The 23,149-nt window shown below is 51.7% G+C and overlaps 1 protein-coding gene across 1 annotated transcript; it reads right to left on the bottom strand.

Annotated features, from left to right (window-relative positions):
- Positions 1–4,142: 4,142 nt before the first annotated feature.
- LOC115614844 lies at positions 4,143–11,737 on the bottom strand. The gene is made up of 11 exons (XM_030502231.1): positions 11,655–11,737; positions 10,972–11,518; positions 10,669–10,859; positions 9,402–9,862; positions 8,874–9,323; positions 8,342–8,737; positions 7,630–7,766; positions 6,454–7,512; positions 5,553–6,344; positions 5,236–5,398; positions 4,143–4,459 (listed from the first exon to the last, which is right to left on the bottom strand). Exons 1-11 carry the CDS (start codon positions 11,735–11,737, stop codon positions 4,335–4,337), a joined length of 4,404 nt encoding a protein of 1,467 aa, XP_030358091.1. The 3' UTR covers positions 4,143–4,334.
- Between the last annotated feature and the right edge of the window lie 11,412 nt (positions 11,738–23,149).

Genomic DNA, 23,149 nt, shown 5'->3' with positions numbered 1-23,149 from the left:
TTTGGCTGCTCCAGAGTCTTGATCTTGTCGGTCAGGAGGGGCAGATGCTTTGCAAGCACCTTCTTGGGCAGCCCCAGCGACTTGCCATTGAGGCTGCCCTTGACGCCTGCCGCCAGCGCTGCTGGCTGGTGCTCTGCCTTGCGGCCTGCGTTCCTGCTCTGGGAAGCACTATGGATGTTAGGATCAGCAGCAGGCTGAGTGGCAGGGGCCTTGCTGCTGTTGGCCGCCCAGACAGCGTATTTTCTTGTCAATGCAGTCCTGCTATGTGCTGGGTCCTGCCATGCGGCTGGCTGCTGGCAGGGTCTCTGGCTCCCGGTGCTGTTGTTGCGCAGGACCGCGCTCACATTTCCTGTGCCCTTCGCTGTGGCAGAGGCTGTGGGGCTGCGTGGGACAGGCTGACAGCTCCGCGGCCACGCAACTCCGCTGCCATGACCAGGGACGCAGTGCAGCTGGGCAGCAGATGTGAGAAGCTGCCGCTGGCTGTTCCTTGTGCTGCCGATGGCCGTGTCGCTGATGCTGGCTGTAGCCGCAGAGGGTGCCGGTGTCAGGGTAGGCAGCCTGCAGCAGCTGCTGGCTGCTCTCACTGACCGAGGTGGCAGCTGAGGTGCCATTGCTGCCAGTGGTGGCAGACAAAGCGTCTGCTCCTCCATCGTCATGCTGGGGGGCAATACCACTCTGTGCCCCAGGCTGCCCCTCTGCAAAAGAAGCCAAAGAGAGAGGCTGTGTGACGGTGTCCCTTGCGCCCACGTCCCAGCTGGCCGAGCTCATGCAGTTGGGCTTGCCTGCCAGCCCCAGGGCAGGACTCAGCCCTGCAGGTGGCTGCCGCCTGCTCCCAGAGCTGGCTGGGGAGAGGGCTGGCCACCCGTAGCCCACGGCCACTGCTCAGAGCACCCTCAGCATGCCTGGGCAGCCTGCCGGGCACGGCACAGGGGGCTCAGCTTGCTCCCTCCTGCACCTCCCACCTGCCCGTCAGCAGCTCTCCCAGGGTTGGGAAGACGTTCAGCCCCGTCCCCCTCAGGCTCCCTACCTGCGCATGCTGGATCATGACGGGCTGAAACCTCCCTGGGCAGGACAGCTGTGGCAGCGTGATCCCATGCAGCCCTTCCTCAGGCTGCCTGTGGCCCACCTGCAGGCAGGAGGAGGAGGAGAAAGAGGTGCGCGATGGAGGCAGCTGCCTTGGCACAGTGGCTCCCGCAGTGCCAGCAAGCCTGGCCCCAGCACCGAGGCAGCTCCATGTGGCCCCCTCCCACCACCGGCCTCTCCCTCCTGCCCCAGCCCTCACCTGCTGTCTCCTTTGCACTCTTGGCCTGCCCTTGGTGGGCTGGGAGCGGGCGTTTGATCCCTTGTCCACTGGCATCTTTGACATCCTTGGATGCAGACTTGCTGTGGACTCACAGGGAAAATGCCGCTTCTCCCAGAGCTGGGTACTCCAGGGCTCTTGTGCCTTATATACCCCACCCGTTACAAAGCCCCTGTGGTCGCCATGGAGATGTCTATGACCTGAACAGTCCCAAGTAGTCCCACAGCTGGTCATGGGCATCTCATCTCCACAGCAACCACCGAAGATTTGTGATGACAGCAGCATCATGCCCGTGGCCACTGGGTACCCAGGGGTGCTCCAGGAGTCGCTGCAGGGGGACCAGCCCTCTTCCCACCTGGCTTGGGGAGGTCCCTCATGGGCTGCTGTTCCTCAGTGCCCTTCATCCGCAGGTGGAGCATGTGAGGGAGCACACCTCAACCACGGCAACGGGACAGCGGATCAGGGCATCACAACCCACCTATGAGAATGGCAGAGTGACCAACAGGTGCAAATCACAGAATGGTTTGAGTTGGAAGGAACCTTAAATCTCATCCAGTTCCAAACCCCTGCCACACCTTCCACTAGACCAGGTTGCTCCAAACCACATCCAACACGGCTGGGAGGGGGATTGCCTGCAAGATTATAAGCACAACCATTAAAAAATATCCTTCTACTAAGTTGCCTGTGCTGGGACTTTTCAATCTTGAACATTTTTCTCCATTGGCTTTATCTGTCCACCAACACAACACAGCCAGCTCTGGGGCAGAGCACAGCGGCAGTGCTGTGGCATGGAGACCGCCACATCTGCTGCTCTGGGTGGGTTGGGTTGTGGAAAGGTGCTGGTATAGCTACTCCTCAGCCATTCTGGTTTATTGAAATCTGTTGGTCTTTCAGAAATGTGATTTCTTTGTAAAACTTCTGCATTTCCCTGAAGCCTAAGCTTAAAAAAAAAACCAAAACAAAAAAACCCAAACCAAAATAAACAAACAAAAAAACAACCACCAACAAAAACCAAACCAAAAAACCCCAACAAAAAACACACCCACAAACCCCCAACACCTGGAAAACGTTTTGCTTTATTTCCAAGTCTGCTCTCCTGCTCTCCTTTTCTCCTCCCTTTTTCCCTGACAAGATGAAAAGGGGAACATGTCAAAGAAAGAGAGGTAAATGAAAGAAAAACACCAACAAAAACAATCAAAACCTTGGTAACGAGCACTTTCTCATATACGTTTTCAAGGTTTGGGAAGAGATGCAAGCGCGAGTTTTTAGAATAACATGACAGAAAAGCACTTGGGAATTAAATAGTACATTTGTGGACACTTTGCCATATTATGGTGAGCTTTCGCAGCTCTTTCGGTTGAGACCGGACCTTCTCCATTGCCTTTTCCACTGCAGTTTGACCGTGAGCAGGAGGGCAAAGAGACAGCTAGGGGTGAACAGCACGCACGATACAGCTCCCAGGAAAACCAAACTTCTCACAGACAAAACAGTCAACTGCACATGTACTTCTCTACCAGAGATCTCACCAAGCCTATCTACATGTGAAAATGGTTCTTGCTCAAAGGGCTGCAGCAGCTCTGCTCTGGAGACCAGACCAGCTGGGCTGGTTCAGCCTGGAGGAGAGAAGGCTCCTTAAGGGGAGACCTTAGAGCAGCTCCAGTGCCTAAAGGGGCTACAAGAAACCTGGAGAGGGGCTTTGGACAAGGGCCTGCTCTGGTGGTAGAGAAGCAATCCAAACTGCAGGTTTATAAATAAGGAAAGCACAAGAGAAAATGAAAGAATGGATGAAATTGTTCCATGGAATCCTACCAGCCTTCTCCCCATGTAGAAACCCCCGGCACCTTTGCTGCTCTCCAACCTCCCTTCACGACGTATTGGCTAAAAACCGAAATGAAGAGCAACCCTTGACAGAGAGGCTGAAAGCTCCTGCAAGACAGCTTTTCAACCCATCCATCCTTTCAAACTCTGAACTGCTCCTCTCACAAACCATGTTTCTGCCTCTTGTTATTTACCACCATCTGCATGAACAGCTTCTGTTTGTGCCAGGCTATAGAAAACAGCTCTCTGCTGGTAAATCCAAGGGCTTCTGTCTGTGAATACTGGTGTTCAACTTTCCTGTCTGTCATTTAATTCACAATGAGCAGGGCAGGGCTGTCAAAAGCAGCAAGCAATGTTGGTTGCACATCTCCAGACACCTCTGCTTTCCCGCACGTGCTTTATGATCTCACTCAGGATGATCTGCCCTATGACCTTCCCCAGCACTGAGCTCAGGCTTACAGACCTGAAGTTTCTGGGGTCTTCCTTCCTGCCCTTTCTGTAGAGGTGTCACATTGGTCAACCTCCAATCCCCTGGGCCCTGCCCACTAGGCCAAGAGTGGCTTAGCAAGCTCCTCTGCCAGCTCCTTTCTGCGCTCTCGGGTGTAACCCATCTGGGCCCATAGACTTGCGTGTATGTAAGTGGAGCAGGAGGATGCTAACCATTTCTTCCTGAATTATGGGGACTTCAATCAGCTCCCCAGCTCTGCCATCCAGCTCAGGGAACTGAGTACCCTGAGGATGGCTGGTGGGACTACTAAAGACTGAGGCACAGGCAGCATTAAGTACCTCAGCCTCTTCCTCATCCTCAGTCACTAGGTTTCCCCTAGTACCCAGTAGAGGATGGAGGTTCTCCTTGGCAGGTCCTCCTCAGATTCTTTTATGCTCCTTAGCTGTTCTACCTCCTCCCGTACCTCTGCCACCATGCAGAACAAATCAACCTGCTGACATCTTACACAGTCACCATCTAACATCACTGACAGGCTCTGGCACTAATTGCAACAGATAGCTGCTTAGATTCAAGTCAGTTGTTTTACATTAATTAAATATAGAGGTCCATGAATTACACAAATATATTCTAACCAACATACAGGCACAGGCAAACACCGGGGGGAAAGGGTTATTGTTTATTGGCCCGAGAAACCATTCACAGTGAGGGCAGGCTGCAGCATGACGTCCTCAGTGCAGCTCCCTCAGGCCTGGTGCTGGCAGCAGGGCACTACTCCTCCACTTGCGGGGTCATGCAGGAGCAACGGAAAGCCCTGCGCAGAGCCTTCAGCACCCGTCTGAAGCGCGAGGGTCGTTGCTGTGGGGCTGCTCCTGTGTCTGGAAGGGCGGCGATGCCTGCAGGGGAAGGAGAGCTGTAGGTGAGGGGCTGGGTGGGCACCAGGCAAGCTCCTGCTGCCACCCATCACCGAGGGCTTTCCCCTGGGGCTTTTGAGCAAAGGCTTTCATAGTTGTAGAAGAAACGGCCAGGAACATCAAACAACATTGGACAGGTCCTCATCACATCTCTGGCTGTGGTCCAGGGAACCAGCCAGCAGCTGGTGGGACATGACCCAAATCCTGGATATGACAATGGCCAAAGAGAAGGAAGAGTGGGAAGAGGACGTTGATAAAGTGCTGCCCGAAGCAAAAGTCATCACTGTACACAACATCTTAGTCAACTTCTCAGTCCCAAAGCTCTTCCTGGACCCCCATGCAGATCCCCAGGAGGGAGCCGGCTGCCCAGTAGCATGGGCATGGATGTGACAGGAGAGGCAGGCGAAGACCTGCAGAGCATGTCTCCTGTCCCAGCCAGTCCCGCGGTCACCAAACTGGCAGCTTCTACGCTGGCTGGAGCTGCAGAGGAAGAGGAGCACTGTGCATCTCTCACTCCAGCGGCACAGGAGGAGGAGGCACCAGCACCAGCTTCTCCTGTCTGTGGCAGGCAGGAGGCAGCATCCCAAGCACAGAGCCAGGCACCTGCCCTGCTCAGCCCACATGCGTGTGCTTTCCTCAGGGGCTTTCCACCAAAGGCTTTCAGCCCTTGGCCCATGGAGGGAAGGCTGAGGCACAGCTGAACTCATGCACACGCTGCTGCTGACCTGGCCTGGGTGCCACTTGACTCGGGGAAGTACCTGGCTTGTCCTCGGTGTCCCGAACTACAGCAGGCGACATCGCTGGCGACTCCACATCCAAGCTTTGTGCCACATCTGGCTCTTCCACCTGCTGCTGGCTGGTTCCCCGGACGACAGTCACGACCTTGGCCAGGTCTTTCCTCACAAAGTGCCTGACCGTTCCCTGCAGGGTAGCAAGAGCACAGGCAGAGGAGGGAAGGAATGTCAGTGGGATGACACGGGGAGCGCCAGAAATACCCTTGCCACACACCCCCAGGAGCTGGGCCCACCTCCAGCGCCTCGGGATGCCCAGAGCCACCCACACGCGCCTCACTCACCTGGCGCTGAGAGTCCTGAGACAAGGGAGAAGCTGCTGCATCTCCACTGTCATCTGCTCCTGGAGGAACGTGGGACGTTCCAGCCTCTGTCGCAGGGATCGGAGCCAATGAAGCAGCCATTTCATCCTCAAGTGCCTCTGGGGAGGCAACGGCCGCGCTGGCCTCTCCCTGAGGCTCTAAAGCCACAGCAGACTCAATGTCCTCAAGTGCTGCAGGTGCCAATGCTGCCATTGTCACATCCAGGATTTGGGTCATGTCCTGATATTCCACCAGCTGTTGGCTGGTTCCCTGATCCACAGCCTGGACCGGAGGCTCCGTCGTGATGAGCAGGGCTGCTTCCTGTGCAACCAGCTCATGCACGTCTGGGCTGAGCGTGGCAAGTGCCTGGCTCTGTGCCTGTGGTGCTGCCTCCTGCTCACCAACGCCAAGAGAAGCTGGTGCTGGTGCCTCCTCCTCTTGTGCCACTGGAGTGAGAGGTGCACAGTGCTCCTCTTCCTCTGCAGCGCTAGCCAATGCAGAAGCTGCTGACTCTGTGTCCATCGATCCAGCTGAGGCAGGAGACATGCTCTGCAGGTCTCCAGTAGCCTCTCCTGTTGCATCCATGCCTGTGCTGCTGGGGCAGCTGGATCCCTCCTGGGAATCCACGTGGGGGTCCTCGAAGAGCTCCAGGACCAAGGGGTTCACCCAGATGTTGGAGGTGGCGATCTCTTCCCCTTCAGACAGCTCTTCCTCCTTGTCCTGATCCTCGTCCCCTTCATCATCGGCTTCCTCACCTGACGTCCCTGGCACCTCCTGTAACCACACAACAGGGATGCAGAAGATGAGTTTGTGGAGCAGTCGCTGGCGCAGGCAGAGGGAGCCTCGCCCCCGTGTCCTGACCCACCCTGTCCTTGACACTCACCGGCCTGCGACCGGGCCTCCATCTTTGCCTCGGTGTCAAATGACGCCCCTTGCTCTCCTGCTGCTGGAGCTCCCTGTTCACAGAGCTGCCCAGCAGCCAAGGCAGGCTGGCCCTCCTTTGCGTGTCGAGCCGGTGCCTGGTGTGGGCCATGCTGCTCCTCTCCACCTCCTCCAGAGGCTCTGGCATGGGGACCAGCGGGAATCTCCCTGCCACACACACCCCGGGAGCTGCGCCTGCCTCCAGCACCTCGGTATCCCCAGTGCTGGCCACAGGCACCTCGCTCAGTGGGTGACAAGAGGCCCAAGCCGAGGGAGTAGCCGCTGCATCTCCTTCATCGCTTGCTCCTGGTGCAAAGCGGGGTGCTCCAGCCTCTGCCGCAGCCTTCTGAGGCAATGAAGCTGTCACTTCATCCTCCTGTGCTTTTCGTGAAACAAGGGCTGTGCTGGCCTCTCCCTGATGGTCTCCAGACATGGGAGACTCGGTGTCCCCAGCTTCTGCAGATGTCACTACTGCCATTGCCACACCTAAGAGTTGGGCCATCTCCCTGTGTTTCACCAGCTGCTGGCTGCTTCCCCAGACCACAACAAGAGATGTGATCAGGACCTGTCCAGTGATGTTGCTGGCCATTTCTTCTAGAATCATCTCGTAGGCCTGAGGGCTGAGCAGGGCAGGTGCCTGGCTCTGTGCTGGTGCCTCCTCCTCTTGTGCCACTGGAGTGAGATGTGCGCCGTACTCCTCTGCCTCTGCAGCTCTAGCCAATGTAGAAGCTGCCACTTTGGTGTCTGTGGGTGCAGCTAGGACAGCAGACATGCTCTGCAGGTCGCTGGTTGCCTCTCCTGTCGCATCTATGCCCACGCTGCTGGGGCAGCTGGATCCCTCCTGGGGATCTGCATGGGGGTCCTGTAAAAGCTCTGGGACCAACGGGTTGACCCAGATGCTAGAGGTGGTGATCTCTTCCCCTTCAAACAGCTCTTTCTCGACCTCCTCTTCCCACTCCTCCTCTTCCTTTTTGTCCAACTCCTCGTCATCAGCTTCCTCGCCCATAGTCTCTCGCGGCTCCTGTAACCACAGAACAGGGATGCAGGAGGTCAGTGTGCTGCAGTTGGGTGGAGCAGTGGCTGGCCCCATGCAGAGACTCATCCCCCTGTCCTGTCCCCCCCTGTCCTGGGCACTCACCTGCCTGCGACCGGGCCTCCATCTCTGCCTCGGTGGCAAATGACGCCCCTTGCTCTCCTGCTGCTGGAGCTCCCTGTTCACAGAGCTGCCCAGCAGCCAAGGCAGGCTGGCTCTCCTTTGCGTGTCGAGCCCGGTGCCTGGTGTGGGCCATGCTGCTCCTCTCCACCTCCTCCAGAGGCTCTGGCATGGGGACCAGCGGGAATCTCCCTGCCACACGTAGCTCATGCAAGACTCCTGCCTGAATCTGCTCAGTATCCCCAGTGCCAGCCATGCGCGCCTCGCTCACTGGGTGCTGAGAGTCACGAGCAAAGGCAGAAGCTTCCTGCGTCTCCTTCATCTGCTGCTCCTGGGGCAGAGGGGGATGCTCCAGCCCCTGCCACAGGGATCTCAGTCCATGAAGCTGCCACTTCCTCTTGGTGTGCTTCTGGTGAGATAACGGCTGTTTCGGCTTCTCCTTGATGGTCTCCAGACATGGGAGACTCGGTGTCCCCAGCTTCTGCCGATGTCATTACTGCCATCGCCACATCTGAGATTTGGGTCATGTCCCCATGTTTCACCAGCTGCTGGCTGGTTCCCTGGACCACAGTCAGAGACATGATCAGGACCTGTCCAGTGATGTTGCTGGCCATTTCTTCTAGAATCATCTCACAGGCGTCTGGGCTGAGCAGGGCAGGTGCCTGGCTCTGTGCCTGTGGTGCTGCCTCCTGCTCACCACAGACAGGAGAAGCTGGTGCCGGTGCCGCCTCCTCTTGTGCCACTGCAGTGAGATTTGCGCAGTGCTCCTCTTCCTCCGCAGCTCTAGCCAGTGTAGAAGCTGCCAGTTTGGTGTCCGTGGGACCGGCTGGGACAGGAGACATGCTCTGCAATTCTCCAGTTGCACCTATGCCCTTGCTGCTGGGGCAGCCAGACCCCTCCTGGATATCCCCCTGGGGGTCCTGTAAAAGCTCTGGGACCGAGGGGTTGACCCAAAGGTTGTGTACGGCGATGACTTTCACTTGGGACAAACACTTTATCAATGTCCTCTTCTTGCTCTTCCTTCTCTTTGGCCATTTGTCACATCCAGGATTTGGGTCATCTCCTGATGTTCCACCAGCTGCTGGCTGGTTCCCTGGAGCACAGCCAGAGACATGATCAGGACCTGTCCAGTGATGTTGCTGGCCATTTCTTCTACAGCCATCTCACAGGCATGTGGCTGAGCAGGGCAGGTGCCTGGCTCTGTGCTTGTGGTGCTGCCTCCTGCTCACCACAGACAGGAGAAGCTGGTGCCGGTGCCGCCTCCTCTTGTGCCACTGGAGTCAGATTTGCACAGTTCTCCTCTTCCTCCGCAGCTCTGGCCAGTGTAGAAGCTGCCAGTTTGGTGTCCGTGGGACCGGCTGGGACAGGAGACATGCTCTGCAATTCTCCAGTTGCACCTATGCCCTTGCTGCTGGGGCAGCCAGACCCCTCCCTGGATATCCCCTGGGGGTCCTGTAAAAGCTCTGGGACCGAGGGGTTGACCCAGAGGTTGTGTACGGCGATGACTTTCACTTGAGACAACACTTTATCAATGTCCTTCTTGCTCTTCCTTCTCTTGGCCATTGCCACATCCAGGATTTGGGTCATCTCCTGATGTTCCACCAGCTGCTGGCTGGTTCCCTGGACCACAGCCAGAGATGCGATCAGGACCTGGCCAGTGATGTTGCTGGCCATTTCTTCTACAACCATCTCACAGGCATGTGGGCTGAGCAGGGCAGGTGCCTGGCTCTGTGCCTGTGGTGCTGCCTCCTGCTCACCACAGACAGGAGAAGCTGGTGCCGGTGCCGCCTCCTCTTGTGCCACTGCAGTGAGATTTGCGCAGTGCTCCTCTTCCTCCGCAGCTCTAGCCAGTGTAGAAGCTGCCAGTTTGGTGTCCGTGGGACCGGCTGGGACAGGAGACATGCTCTGCAATTCTCCAGTTGCCTCCCCTGTTGCACCTATGCCCTTGCTGCTGGGGCAGCCAGACCCCTCCTGGATATCCCCCTGGGGGTCCTGTAAAAGCTCTGGGACCGAGGGGTTGACCCAGAGGTTGTGTGCGGTGATGACTTTCACTTGGGACACTTTATCAATGTCCTCTTCTTGCTCTTCCTTCTCTTTCGCCATTGCCACATCCAGGATTTGGGTCATCTCCTGATGTTCCACCAGCTGCTGGCTGGTTTCCTGATCCACAGCCACAGCCTGGACCGGAGGCCTCCCTTGTGATGAGCAGGGCTGCTTCCTGTGGAACCCAACTCACATGCATCTGGGCTGAGAATGGCAAGTGCCTGGCTCTGTGCCTTTGGTGCTGCGTCCTGCTCGCCATCACCAGGACAAACCCGTTTCCTCTGCCTCCTCCTCAATCACATCCCACAACAGGTAGTTTGCACTGATGCTGGATGTGATCTGTGCATCTGCATCACTTACTTTGACATTGACTGGGGCAGGTGCCCTGGCACTGTGCTTGTGCTGCTGCAGCTTGACTGCCAAAGCCAGAAGAGCTGGTGCATCTGCCTCCTCCTCAACAGCATCTCTGAAATGGACCTTCTTCAGGATGCTCTTTAGGTGTGACCTTCAGATTCATGTTGTTTTCTTTGTGGCTTTGCAGGGCAGGTGCCTGGCACTGTGCTCGTCCTGCTGCAGCCTGCCTGCCGATGCCAGGAGAGGCTGGTGCCTCTACCTCCTTGACATCATCTCTGAAACAGACCTTCTTCTTGATGCGCCGGATGGGACACTTCAGATCTGTGCCATTTTTTTGCTGGGCTGTTCAGGGCAGGTGCCTGGCGCTGTGCCTTGTCCTGGTGCGGCCCTGCTTGCCAAACTCAGGAGAGGGTGGTACTTTTGCCTCCACTTTGACCACATCTCTGAACCAGTGCTTCCTTGAGACGGGCCTGGTTGATACTTGCACATCTGCAACACGTACTGCGATGCCATGTAGGGCAAGTGACTGGCGCTGGGCTCGTGCTGCAGCAGCCTGCCTGCTAAAGCCACGAGATTCTGGTGCTGGTGCCATGGGAACGAGAGGTGCCTGGTCCTCCTCTTCCTCACGAGCTCCACCCAGGCAGCTCCTCTTTGGCTGCTCCAGAGTCTTGATCTTGTCGGTCAGGAGGGGCAGATGCTTTGCCAAGCACCTTCTTGGGCAGCCCCAGCGACTTGCCATTGAGGCTGCCCTTGACGCCTGCCGCCAGCGCTGCTGGCTGGTGCTCTGCCTTGCGGCCTGCGTTCCTGCTCTGGGAGCACTATGGATGTTAGGATCAGCAGAGGCTGAGTGGCAGGGGCCTTGCTGCTGTTGGGCCGCCCAGACAGCGTATTTTCTTGTCAATTGCAGTCCTGCTATGTGTTGGGTCCTGCCATGCGGCTGGCTGCTGGCAGGGTCTCTGGCTCCCGGTGCTGTTGTTGCGCAGGACCGCGCTCACATTTCCTGTGCCCTTCGCTGTGGCAGAGGCTGTGGGGCTGCGTGGGACAGGCTGACAGCTCCGCGGCCACGCAACTCCGCTGCCATGACCAGGGACGCAGTGCAGCTGGGCAGCAGATGTGAGAAGCTGCCGCTGGCTGTTCCTTGTGCTGCCGATGGCCGTGTCGCTGATGCTGGCTGTAGCCGCAGAGGGTGCCGGTGTCAGGGTAGGCAGCCTGCAGCAGCTGCTGGCTGCTCTCACTGACCGAGGTGGCAGCTGAGGTGCCATTGCTGCCAGTGGTGGCAGACAAAGCGTCTGCTCCTCCATCGTCATGCTGGGGGGCAATACCACTCTGTGCCCCAGGCTGCCCCTCTGCAAAAGAAGCCAAAGAGAGAGGCTGTGTGACGGTGTCCCTTGCGCCCACGTCCCAGCTGGCCGAGCTCATGCAGTTGGGCTTGCCTGCCAGCCCCAGGGCAGGACTCAGCCCTGCAGGTGGCTGCCGCCTGCTCCCAGAGCTGGCTGGGGAGAGGGCTGGCCACCCGTAGCCCACGGCCACTGCTCAGAGCACCCTCAGCATGCCTGGGCAGCCTGCCGGGCACGGCACAGGGGGCTCAGCTTGCTCCCTCCTGCACCTCCCACCTGCCCGTCAGCAGCTCTCCCAGGGTTGGGAAGACGTTCAGCCCCGTCCCCCTCAGGCTCCCTACCTGCGCATGCTGGATCATGACGGGCTGAAACCTCCCTGGGCAGGACAGCTGTGGCAGCGTGATCCCATGCAGCCCTTCCTCAGGCTGCCTGTGGCCCACCTGCAGGCAGGAGGAGGAGGAGAAAGAGGTGCGCGATGGAGGCAGCTGCCTTGGCACAGTGGCTCCCGCAGTGCCAGCAAGCCTGGCCCCAGCACCGAGGCAGCTCCATGTGGCCCCCTCCCACCACCGGCCTCTCCCTCCTGCCCCAGCCCTCACCTGCTGTCTCCTTTGCACTCTTGGCCTGCCCTTGGTGGGCTGGGAGCGGGCGTTGATCCCTTGTCCACTGGCATCTTTGACATCCTTGGATGCAGACTTGCTGTGGACTCACAGGGAAAATGCCGCTTCTCCCAGAGCTGGGTACTCCAGGGCTCTTGTGCCTTATATACCCCACCCGTTACAAAGCCCCTGTGGTCGCCATGGAGATGTCTATGACCTGAACAGTCCCAAGTAGTCCCACAGCTGGTCATGGGCATCTCATCTCCACAGCAACCACCGAAGATTTGTGATGACAGCAGCATCATGCCCGTGGCCACTGGGTACCCAGGGGTGCTCCAGGAGTCGCTGCAGGGGGACCAGCCCTCTTCCCACCTGGCTTGGGGAGGTCCCTCATGGGCTGCTGTTCCTCAGTGCCCTTCATCCGCAGGTGGAGCATGTGAGGGAGCACACCTCAACCACGGCAACGGGACAGCGGATCAGGGCGTCACAACCCACCTATGAGAATGGCAGAGTGACCAACAGGTGCAAATCACAGAATGGTTTGAGTTGGAAGGAACCTTAAATCTCATCCAGTTCCAAACCCCTGCCACACCTTCCACTAGACCAGGTTGCTCCAAACCACATCCAACACGGCTGGGAGGGGGATTGCCTGCAAGATTATAAGCACAACCATTAAAAAATATCCTTCTACTAAGTTGCCTGTGCTGGGACTTTTCAATCTTGAACATTTTTCTCCATTGGCTTTATCTGTCCACCAACACAACACAGCCAGCTCTGGGGCAGAGCACAGCGGCAAGTGCTGTGGCATGGAGACCGCCACATCTGCTGCTCTGGGTGGGTTGGGTTGTGGAAAGGTGCTGGTATAGCTACTCCTCAGCCCATTCTGGTTTATTGAAATCTGTTGGTCTTTCAGAAATGTGATTTCTTTGTAAAACTTCTGCATTTCCCTGAAGCCTAAGCTTAAAAAAAAACCAAAAACAAAAAACCCAAACCAAAATAAACAAACAAAAAAACAACCACCAACAAAAACCAAACCAAAAACCCAACAAAAAACACACCACAAACCCCCAACACCTGGAAAACGTTTTGCTTTATTTCCAAGTCTGCTCTCCTGCTCTCCTTTTCTCCTCGCCTTTTTCCCTGACAAGATGAAAAGGGGAACAATGTCAAAGAAAGAGAGGTAAATGAAAGAAAAACACCAACAAAAACAATCAAAACCTTGGTAACACGAGCACTTTCTCATATACGTTTTCAAGGTTTGGGAAGAGATGCAAAGCGCGAGTTTTTAGAATAACATGACAGAAAAAGCACTTGGGAATTAAATAGTACATTTGTGGACACTTTGCCATATTATGGTGAGCTTTCGCAGCTCTTTCGGTTGAGACCGGACCTTCTCCATTGCCTTTTCCACTGCAGTTTGACCGTGAGCAGGAGGGCAAAGAGACCAGCTAGGGGTGAACAGCACGCACGATACAGCTCCCAGGAAAACCAAACTTCTCACAGACAAAACAGTCAACTGCACATGTACTTCTCTACCAGAGATCTCACCAAGCCTATCTACATGTGAAAATGGTTTCTTGCTCAAAGGGCTGCAGCAGCTCTGCTCTGGAGACCAGACCAGCTGGGCTGGTTCAGCCTGGAGGAGAGAAGGCTCCTTAAGGGGAGACCTTAGAGCAGCTCCAGTGCCTAAGGGGGCTACAAGAAACCTGGAGAGAGGCTTTGAACAAGGGCTTGTAGGGACAGGACAAGGGGAATGGCTTTAACCTGCCAGAGGGGAGATGGAGATGAGCTCTGAGGCAGAAGCTCTTCCCTGTGAGGGTGCTGAGGCGCTGGCACAGGGTGCCCAGAGAAGCTGTGGCTGCCCCATCCCTGGCAAGTGTTCAAGGCCAGGTTTGGACACAGGGGCTTGGAGCAACCTGCTCTAGTGGAAGGTGTCCCTGCCGTGGCAGGGGGTTGGAGCTGGGTGAGCTTTAAGGTCCTTCCAACCCAAAGCAGTCCTGGGATTCTGGGATTCTATGTAGGACAACAGCATAGACTTTAAATGTTTTGCCACAAGGTCTGTCTCTTGAACAATATGGAAGAGCACATACCCTCTTGTGAAATAGAGTAGTCTTCCAGAAACACAGCTCTGGGACGCTCTGTCACGTCCCTCCACTAAGATGTGGCTGCACAATCTGGAAAAGATTCATAGAATCACTCAGAATGGAGAAGATTTTGGGATACCATCTAGCAGGCAGACCAGGTTGTTCAGGCTTTCATCCAGCTGTGTCTTGGAAAATTTGCAAGGATAGCGATTCCACAATTTGACTTGACAGCCTGGTCCTACCTACACAGCTTTCTGGACTGAAAAGCTGTGGTTTCCCTCAAGTGTATTGAGGGGAGAGACAAGGTTAAATTAAAATGTGTTAAATGATTTAATGGGTCACTGCTGGAAAGAGAAAAGCCTTTAAGTATATCCCTGAAGTATTGTTGGTTACATCACACAAACCTGCATGCAAGTAAGTTTGTCTACAGCAGGAATCAACTCGCAGTCAGCAGCTGGAAGCAGAATTAAAACCAGGTTATATCTTACGGATGGTGGGAAAATGGAAGAATGAACTGTAGATTCATTCTTCAGCACTGAAAAAACCCCAGCACAGGGACACAACATTTCAACCAGGAAAACACATCAGATGTTTATGCCTGTTAGGTGTATATTTTTCAATCAAATACATGTGCCCACATCATGACAGGATGTTTGAGCTTTGCACATCAGGTCTTTTACCCACTGTTTATACGAATGTCATTCACTATCAGGCCTCTGCGGAAGATAAACAGATCGAGGAAAGATGGGGACATATCAGAGTTTTGCATTGCTTCCGCCTCCAACTCTGCTCTTGGTGCTGTAAGAAACAAAACCTCCTGACCAGAAGAATGTCAGAAAAAAAACAGGGAAGAGGGAAAAAGAATCAGTCGCAAACCCAGAGGCAGAGAACAGTGCAATCTAAAGGCATTTACCACAGTGCTTAGAGATGGGCACTCTAAAGACCATCAGACACCCAGGGCAATTCTTCTCGAGTCTGAAGATGACAGACATGAGGTAGCTGAAACTAAAAAGACATATGATCCACTTATCTGGAACAAAATACTCCTCATGCGTGCCAGAGAAACTTGCTAAGAGGAGTGCAGCACTGCCAAATCCTTGCTGGTGTCCAGATCATTGGGCTGCTTCTGCACTCCAACACCTCAGAAGTCTCAGAAGCCACAAAGCCAAGCAGTAGGCTTTTGGACCTACACTTGGTGCAGGGAGAGGGGCTTAAAAAGCTAAAGTTCATCACAAATCAACCAAAAGTGCCTGTGTAGTTTTGCCATCCCCATTCCAACACCCTCATCACCACAAACCTTCACAGCAATTCAAGAACCACCTACAAGAGGTAAGACCTTAAGCATCCACTGCTACCTCAGGCCAGCCAGACCCGGGGGGGCCTCCGCAATCTACAAGACTTCTGCATTAAGGGATATACACCAGTAAAGCACATTCACAGTTGCCTTTAGCAAGATCTTCTACTGCTTCAGGAAACATGCAACTGCCTGGATTATTCTTTGATACAGTACACCACCACGGTCAAATTGACATAAAACATGGGCATAAGCTCTAAGCCAGAAGTGGAGCCATCCGTGCCCTGTTTTTGCAGTAGGTTTTCCCTAGGTGTCACACACTGTTATAAACAAAAGCCAATAGTCAAATGCATTCAGTAGTCAGTGCTCATGCGCTACTTTCCCCAGATGTTTTCCCTTCCTCCTCTGCAGGCATGCCAGAGCTTACTGTGTATGTGAGGAGCGGTTTAGAGACTACTGTACAGGCATCAGAGTACGTCCTACAAATAAGAGGTTAAATCTCTGTATTTTTGGGGAAAATGCCCAAATTCTGCTGGCAATCACCAAGGTACCTCATGCAGCCATACAGCATAATGACCTGAGTTGGGCCCTCAGCTGCATGCCTATCCCACTCAAGCTGGCCTTAAAACTCACTTTGGCTGCTCTAAGAGTAGGTTTAAGGCTGTTACTTCCGAAAATCCCACACATGGGATGTCACCTTTACCTTCAAAAGGTGATTAGAATAACGGTTCAACCTATGTACCCAACACAGGCTGGAAAGCTAAAAGCAAAACAGTATTTGCAGCGTTCATTTCCACGTTCAAGCTTTTAGAGCACAAACTATCTCGATTGATTCCAAAATGCCACTCACGCTGACTAGAGGTTAATGAACAAAAGGCAGCTGGTTCAAGGGACTCTTCTTTTACACACTTTGTAACACTGATTGAAATAACAAGTAAAAGGATAGCAGGATTATGCACAAACCCTCCACAACTCCAGTGTTACTGTGGAGTAGCTCACACACCCAGACTCCAAAAGAAAATGACAGGTAACAAAACAGCAGCATTTAGGAACAAAACAGCCCACAAAAACCAGCAACTTAGTGGTTGTACCAAAGGGCTCTGCTGATGAGAACAGCTGGAACAAAGGGACAGAGGAGCAGTAAGGATGGGGTAAAGGTCTATTCTTCTGCATAGAAGAACTGATGAATTTACCATTCAAATATCTGCAAACTTTGAGTGGAAAGACCACTTTGTTTGCCTTCGGAGTGGTATCAGGAATTCAGACTATGATACCATCAAAGCCCAGTGTACTGTGGCACACTGTCCCTTGGCTGATGTGCTGTCTGTCTTAAAAAGACAAAACCATCTCATTTATGTATTTCCACCATGACCCATGAGGTGCAAGGTAAAAACTGCTGCACCATGGGGACCATGGCACACATACCCCTGCTCTGGGAGCAGCCAGAGCATCACAGCATCCTTTGAGCAGTCACATTCACTGCAAGGTAATGCTACAGGACAGCAGAGGTTTGAGCTTCCTTGGGGTGGGTCAGAGGGTATTTTAAGGCATTAATCGATGGGCATAGCTGAAAGGGTGGACGCTATAATAGATTATTGTCCCCATCATCTTCTAGAGTGGTAACTTACCCGTGCAGCCCCTGAGGCTTTGGAATGCAGACTTTCAGATGCCCACACCTCAGTCTCTATCTGGGGCCCACATCAGCACCACATATTACTCCCCATTCCTAGCAGCACCCCCAGATGGCCCCAACCCTCCTTAACGCGTGGCACTCGGTGTATTTCCCACACGGCCCTGAAAGGCAACCCTGTGTCCCCTACTCCGCTTGCAACAACAGCCGCAGGGGGACTAGCACCAAGCCTACTTTCAAGCTTTTTGTTTCAGAGCCTCATCATTTCCCCTAGAGAGCTGGGTGGGGGCAGCTCCAGGCCGTCAGTCTGTCTGTCTGTCTGCAGAACAGGCTGGCTCTGTTTGCCCCATGCCCCAGCAAACAGAGGTTGGCCACTTCTAATGGAGCACTCAGGTTTCTGCTGATGCCAGGCGCAGATAGAGCGGCCCAGCAGCAAACAACTGCAGGTCCCTGGGGGCCGCTCAGATTCTCCTCTTATTTGTTAGTTTACCTGTAAAATACACAGTTGGGCTAATTCCCACTTGCGTGGTTGCAAAGATAGGATTCCCTCCTCTTCTGAGTTAGTAGGCGGGGGGGGAAATGGCAAGTGCAGCAAGGCTAGAGGAGGAAGAGAGCATTTCCCATGGCTTAGGCAATAGCAAACACTTTCTGCTGGGGATTGTTCCCCTAACACCCTGCACAGAGGTGAAGCTGAGCAGCATTTTATAACAACTAAGACCCATTCATTACACAAAAAGGTGCAGAAGGCGTCCTAATATCTGCATGTTCACATGGGCTTAAAACCAAGAGCTCCTCATGACATCAGCTCTTGAATTTATTATAGGCTTACTGCAAGGCCAAGAAAGGAGGACAAATTATCAGCAAATGTCTTATTTGATTTTTAAATATTAACAAAAGCATTTTAATCACAACTGAAAGCATTGTATTACTGAAATGGACCAGAATACTCACCTGCAATTCAAACCCTCACTTACTTCATACGTGAAAATGAGCCTGGACATCTGCTCAGACTTTTTAGGATTCAACCAAACTGTTGTTCAATTCAGCTGCAAAATTTGCTGCTTCATAGCCCCAAAAGACATACACACTGTGATTTAGACGTGAGCCACAAGAAAGACAGGCTGCAGCACTGAAACTGGACCCAGCCTGGGTTCGGATGTTTCGCACTGCATGTTTGACCACAGCTCTGATTCAGGGCTGTGGCCACAGCACACCTGAATGAGAAAGTCAAGGCTGTGAAGACTGAGTCTTGCAGGTCAAGATGAAAATGCACCTACAGAACCAGGAAAACTTGCACATCACCTGCATACAGCATATTTTGCACCAGAGCAGCCCACATTCCCCGCATCTTCTCACACATTGAAATAATTTGACTTTTCTCTGAGAAAAGGATTCTAGTAAAAGCCAGGAACAAACACGTCTTGCGGACAGCAGGCTCCACACAGCCCAGTTCTGCAGCTGAAGCCAAATGAAAGCACAGTCAAAACCTCTGAAAATTCACCTAGAATATATGTGTACATAGCTTGATTTAGAAAAACAATCTTCAACAGTTTTCCACAAGACATTCACATGAGCAAGCCAGGGAAAAATCACCTCCAGAAACCCACGATAGGCTGCACACGGCACTGTTGGGAAAACATTCAGAGAATAGTGATCAGTGGTTCGCTGTTTGGGGGAGATATATTAAACATGGCTCACAGAGGTCTGCCCTTGAGCTCATTCTAGTCAATATTTTCATTAATGATCATGATGACTGGGTAGATGTGGTGGGGATGAGGAAGGCTGGAGGAAACGACTGGAATTTAAGTGATCCTGGCAAAACGGGGAAGTAGTCTAAAAAACAGGGAGCTGTTTAAGAGGGGATGTAGAAATGTGTAAATACAGAATGGAAAATGAAAGCCCATAACAATCCTAGAGAGAGGCACTGTGATACTGAGTTCACACATTAAACTTAGGGCAATAAACTCCTGATTCTGCAAAACCTGTGGATGGGGAAGCATGAATAGGATGGGCTGAGACACTCCCAGAGTTAAAATCCTACTTTGTTTAGCCAGTTACTCGTGAGGCCTTAAGCTGGAGAACTGCCTAGTTGAGAGAAACACACTTAAGGAAAGACATGGACCATTTGGAGAAGCTCAGGAAGACAGAAACAACTCCAGGTCCAGAAACACAGCCCCAAGAGGACAGACAATACAAACCAAGAACATTTAGTCCAGAGGAAAGAAGACTAAGCATTGCTGTGATCAGTCTGCAAGTACGTAAGAGTGCTGCAAAGAGAAAAGGAATAGTCTGTTCTCTGTACCACACTGGACAGGGATAAAAAATACAATATAAGTAGACTTATACTGCAACACGAGAGATTCAAGATAGTGGGAAGAGTGAACCTGTTCCCCCTCCCTCCCAAAAAATCCTAATGGTAGTAAAGTCCTGTGACAGTTACTGACAAAATCCCTAAAACCAAGTTAGCTGGACACCTGAAAAGAACAACATACACTCATAAACCATCAGCTTACCAAAGATCTTCTGCAAAAAAAAGGCAAAAAAAGAAAAGGACAGAAGCAAAATAAGGGTCTGGCTTTACCTAAATGAAAGATTAAAAGAATGCCAAGCCTCCATGCTAGCCTCAGTGTTGCTTAACTTAAATGACCTCCCAGAAAGGGAAGAGCTGTAACTGGGACAGATTTGCAAGCAGCCCGAAGTTAATTTAACTGGAAGGAAGAAGAGGAGGAAGAACTTAAGTACCACCAAAGCTGGGCTGAAATTGAGTATTGACAAGTGAAAGGTAACCACAAAGAACGTATAAATTGAACTACACTGATACATCAACAGAAGCATCCAAAATAAAAGATTTGGGCATCACTGTGAACAGTTCCATAGAACATGGACCCTGCATAGCAGTACCCTGGGCACAGATGCTCAAGAGAAGAGACAGATATTACTGAAATTATTAAAATACTATTGATCAGTCTTCATTTTGGAGAGCATATTGATTTAATAAACCTATTAGAAGCATGGATAGTTTTCCATACCAACAGAGGTTGCAAAGATTTGCACTTCCAAAGACAGATGACATTGATAAAGGTAAACAAACCAACAGCAAGGAGGAAGGGAAATCATGACTTCTGTTCCAGCAGAACAAGACATCAACTGTAAAAAGCACATTAAAATTGCAGTCTCATAATTAGCTTGTGGGTTAGACTGCCATAGGATAGCTTGGAAAATGCATTTCAGCAGTTTTTTAAGTGATTGGGTATTCATGTGGATAACAGAAAAACCCACACTGACACGAGACAGAACAAAAACACAAATCTTCAGGCTCAAAGGACACAAGATACCCACCAAGTGTGACGACTCTGGGGAAACAGTTCCCTTACAAGTAGGTTATTCCGTAATTACCCATGGCAGAAGCTTTTGTACTTTCCAAGAGTGTGATGCTGGAAACATTAGATGTTCATGTTTTAGAATCCATCCCTATCTTCCCACAAATCTGCTTTAAAGCAGGAGAGAAGAAAAATGAGGTAAGGGAGCTTGAGGAACTCAAAATACATCAGCCCACAAGGCTCCCTCACACCCAGCGACGTGCAACGCATGCTGTGTTACAGCCAGCCAACAGCAGCAGACCAGAGATGGTGAAAACTCTTCAGGCAGGTCTCTTCCACAGGCAGGACTGAAAACTGGAGCTGCACAAGTGCCAACATAGTCACTGATCTCCAAAGACAGGGACAAGGAATGCTCCCTGCACTGGCAGCATCACAACTGGGGTGAGCAGATGAAGGGGCACTGCTGATCACCCCACAGTGAGATAGTCTGACAATTCACCTCTCTGTCATTCACGTTTGAGACTTTTCACCTTATGCATGATCAGTGCATCTGCAGATCTCCCCTAAATTCAGGTCCCTTGGACTAGGAAGAGACAAGGTCTGATCAGGAAGATGAAGGCTACCTTCTGATGATCCGACTCAAGCTGCAGTATGCACCTGCAGGCAGAGGGGTGTGAGCTAATCCCTGCTGCGCTACAGCCCTACAGACAGCTGATCCTTCTGCAATTCCGAACTGCCACTCAAAGCTTTCACATGTTAATATACAGCATGCTCTAATTAAAATTTCTGATTAAGGGGGGAAAAAAAACCCCACACTACCCAGCAAAACTAGTGTTGCAAATTAGCAAACCTTATGTATGAACTGAAGGTGGGTTTTGTTGCTCCTACACAGATCGTATTAATGTTTTTTTTAAGCAGATAATTCTGGACAAAGGGTTCACCTATGCCCATTTTAGAAGTGGGAGACAAATAACATCTCCCATATGAGCCTCCTTTCTTAGGGTTCATGGCACACAACAGACAATCCATCTTATCATCCGCCTCTGGAAGAGAGCACAGATCAAAAAAGGACCAAGGAACAGACAGACAAATTCTGTCTAAATTGCCTCAGTGAAGAGGAAGTCTGAGATAGCTTCATCTTTACTTCTATCCCAGGAAAGAAAGGAAGAGCTCTGAGGAGTCTGGACTAACTGCCTTCCAGGCTAGACTCAGAAGTGGCCTTCACATGGTAGGCAGATGAGATGTGGGATGCTGATCAGCAGCAGGTACCATCTGAAGACTCAGCTCTACACCTGCAACATCCCACCTGTGACAGTGGACAACTTGCTGAACTCCTCCTTCCAGTTCTGTACCCATCAACTAGGCATGGATTTACTGCAACAAATATATTGGTGAGAATGAACTGCACATAACGTTTCTGAAAGACATCATATAGCAAGGGCAAAGATTGTCAAAAACTATCAAAACTTAGAATTGATCAGTCAAGATGCTTTGCAGAGAGCTTTTCTCAATGCTGAAACTGCCACAACTCAACTTGAAAAGAAGTTGTATTAAAAAACCTGTGATGCTTAAAACATTTATGTACCTGTTATAACAACAGATTTAAATTGCTAAATAAATGTGGACTCAGATACTATTATTACAGCACTTCTGGGCCATTGCACATACATTTCAGCCTAAATCCATCGCTTAGAATTGGCAGTTACAACTCAGGAAAGAGAATTTGGAATAGTCACTTGATTCTGTACAATCCTTGGCTCAGTGTGTGGTGACAACCAAGATATCAATCACCGGAAAGGATAGCGTTGGCAAGACAGAAAACATTCCTTGCTACAATATAAAAATGGGTACTTCAGATGTTCTGCAGTAATAAGAAAAGATGGGAAGTTACAGAATACATACATGCAATGAAAACTTCCCAGATGCCTAATTTTTGGGAGGGAGTAATTTTGGATATCTCGAATTCCTGCACAAGTAAGCAACTTTTCTTTCTTCCAATGATTATCTCTATATACCCCATTTCCATTTCTAATGTCCTCCATAGACAGTATGACCCAAATTCTGCTGAAATCACACACACATTAATGCAGGTGGGCACCAATGCAGATAGTGTTTCAGCAACTTGACAGTGTCTAGAAGAGCTTCTGAAAGACTTCGATATTTCTGATTAATATAAGAGTATTCTCACAGAGGGTGCAGAGTTCAACTCAGCTTTGGTTGACGTGATGCTTAAGAAAGAAAACTAGACAGTCGATTGCTTACGTTAGCAAAAACGAAGAAATTTAGGCAAAACCACTGTGTGCGGTCCAAGTTTCAGCTTGTCCTTATGGAATGCTGTTTTGGGAATGAATTCACCATGAGGGCATGGATTACTCCTGTCAGACTGAAGTTATAGGCACTAAAATATCAGTTTTCACAGAGAATACTATAAAAGAACTGGTTCGTACACGTCTGAATGAGGGCCATATACAGCCTAATAAAAGCAATCCTGTGGTCCGAGGAGGATGCAGTCTCTCTGATTGACATGAACGAGGCCCTTGAGAAATCTAAGAATGATCAACCAAAACACAGAAAGGCTGCATGGCTTCCAATCAAAGGAGAAGAAACTGATCTAAACAGAACCTTCTAGAGCTAATGAACAGCCTAGATTTCTAAAAGAATCAGAAGCAACCAGATCAGTTTAACCAAAATGCCAGCACAATAACACTAGCAGGCACCTCGGTCACTGCCAGCTTGTTAGTTTAACAGCTCTTGATCCAGACCTCAAATTACTGTTTGGTTAAGAAGCATGAGCTAGAGCAGGCAGGACTGACAAGGACTCAACAGTCAGAGCGTCTTGTAGGGCTG

The sequence above is a fragment of the Strigops habroptila genome, chromosome 11 (assembly GCF_004027225.2).
Source record: "Strigops habroptila isolate Jane chromosome 11, bStrHab1.2.pri, whole genome shotgun sequence".
In the NCBI taxonomy this organism is placed as follows: Eukaryota; Metazoa; Chordata; class Aves; order Psittaciformes; family Psittacidae; genus Strigops; species Strigops habroptila.
The sequence above is the reverse complement of the archived record's forward strand: the minus strand, read 5'-3'. Positions and strand labels throughout refer to the sequence as shown.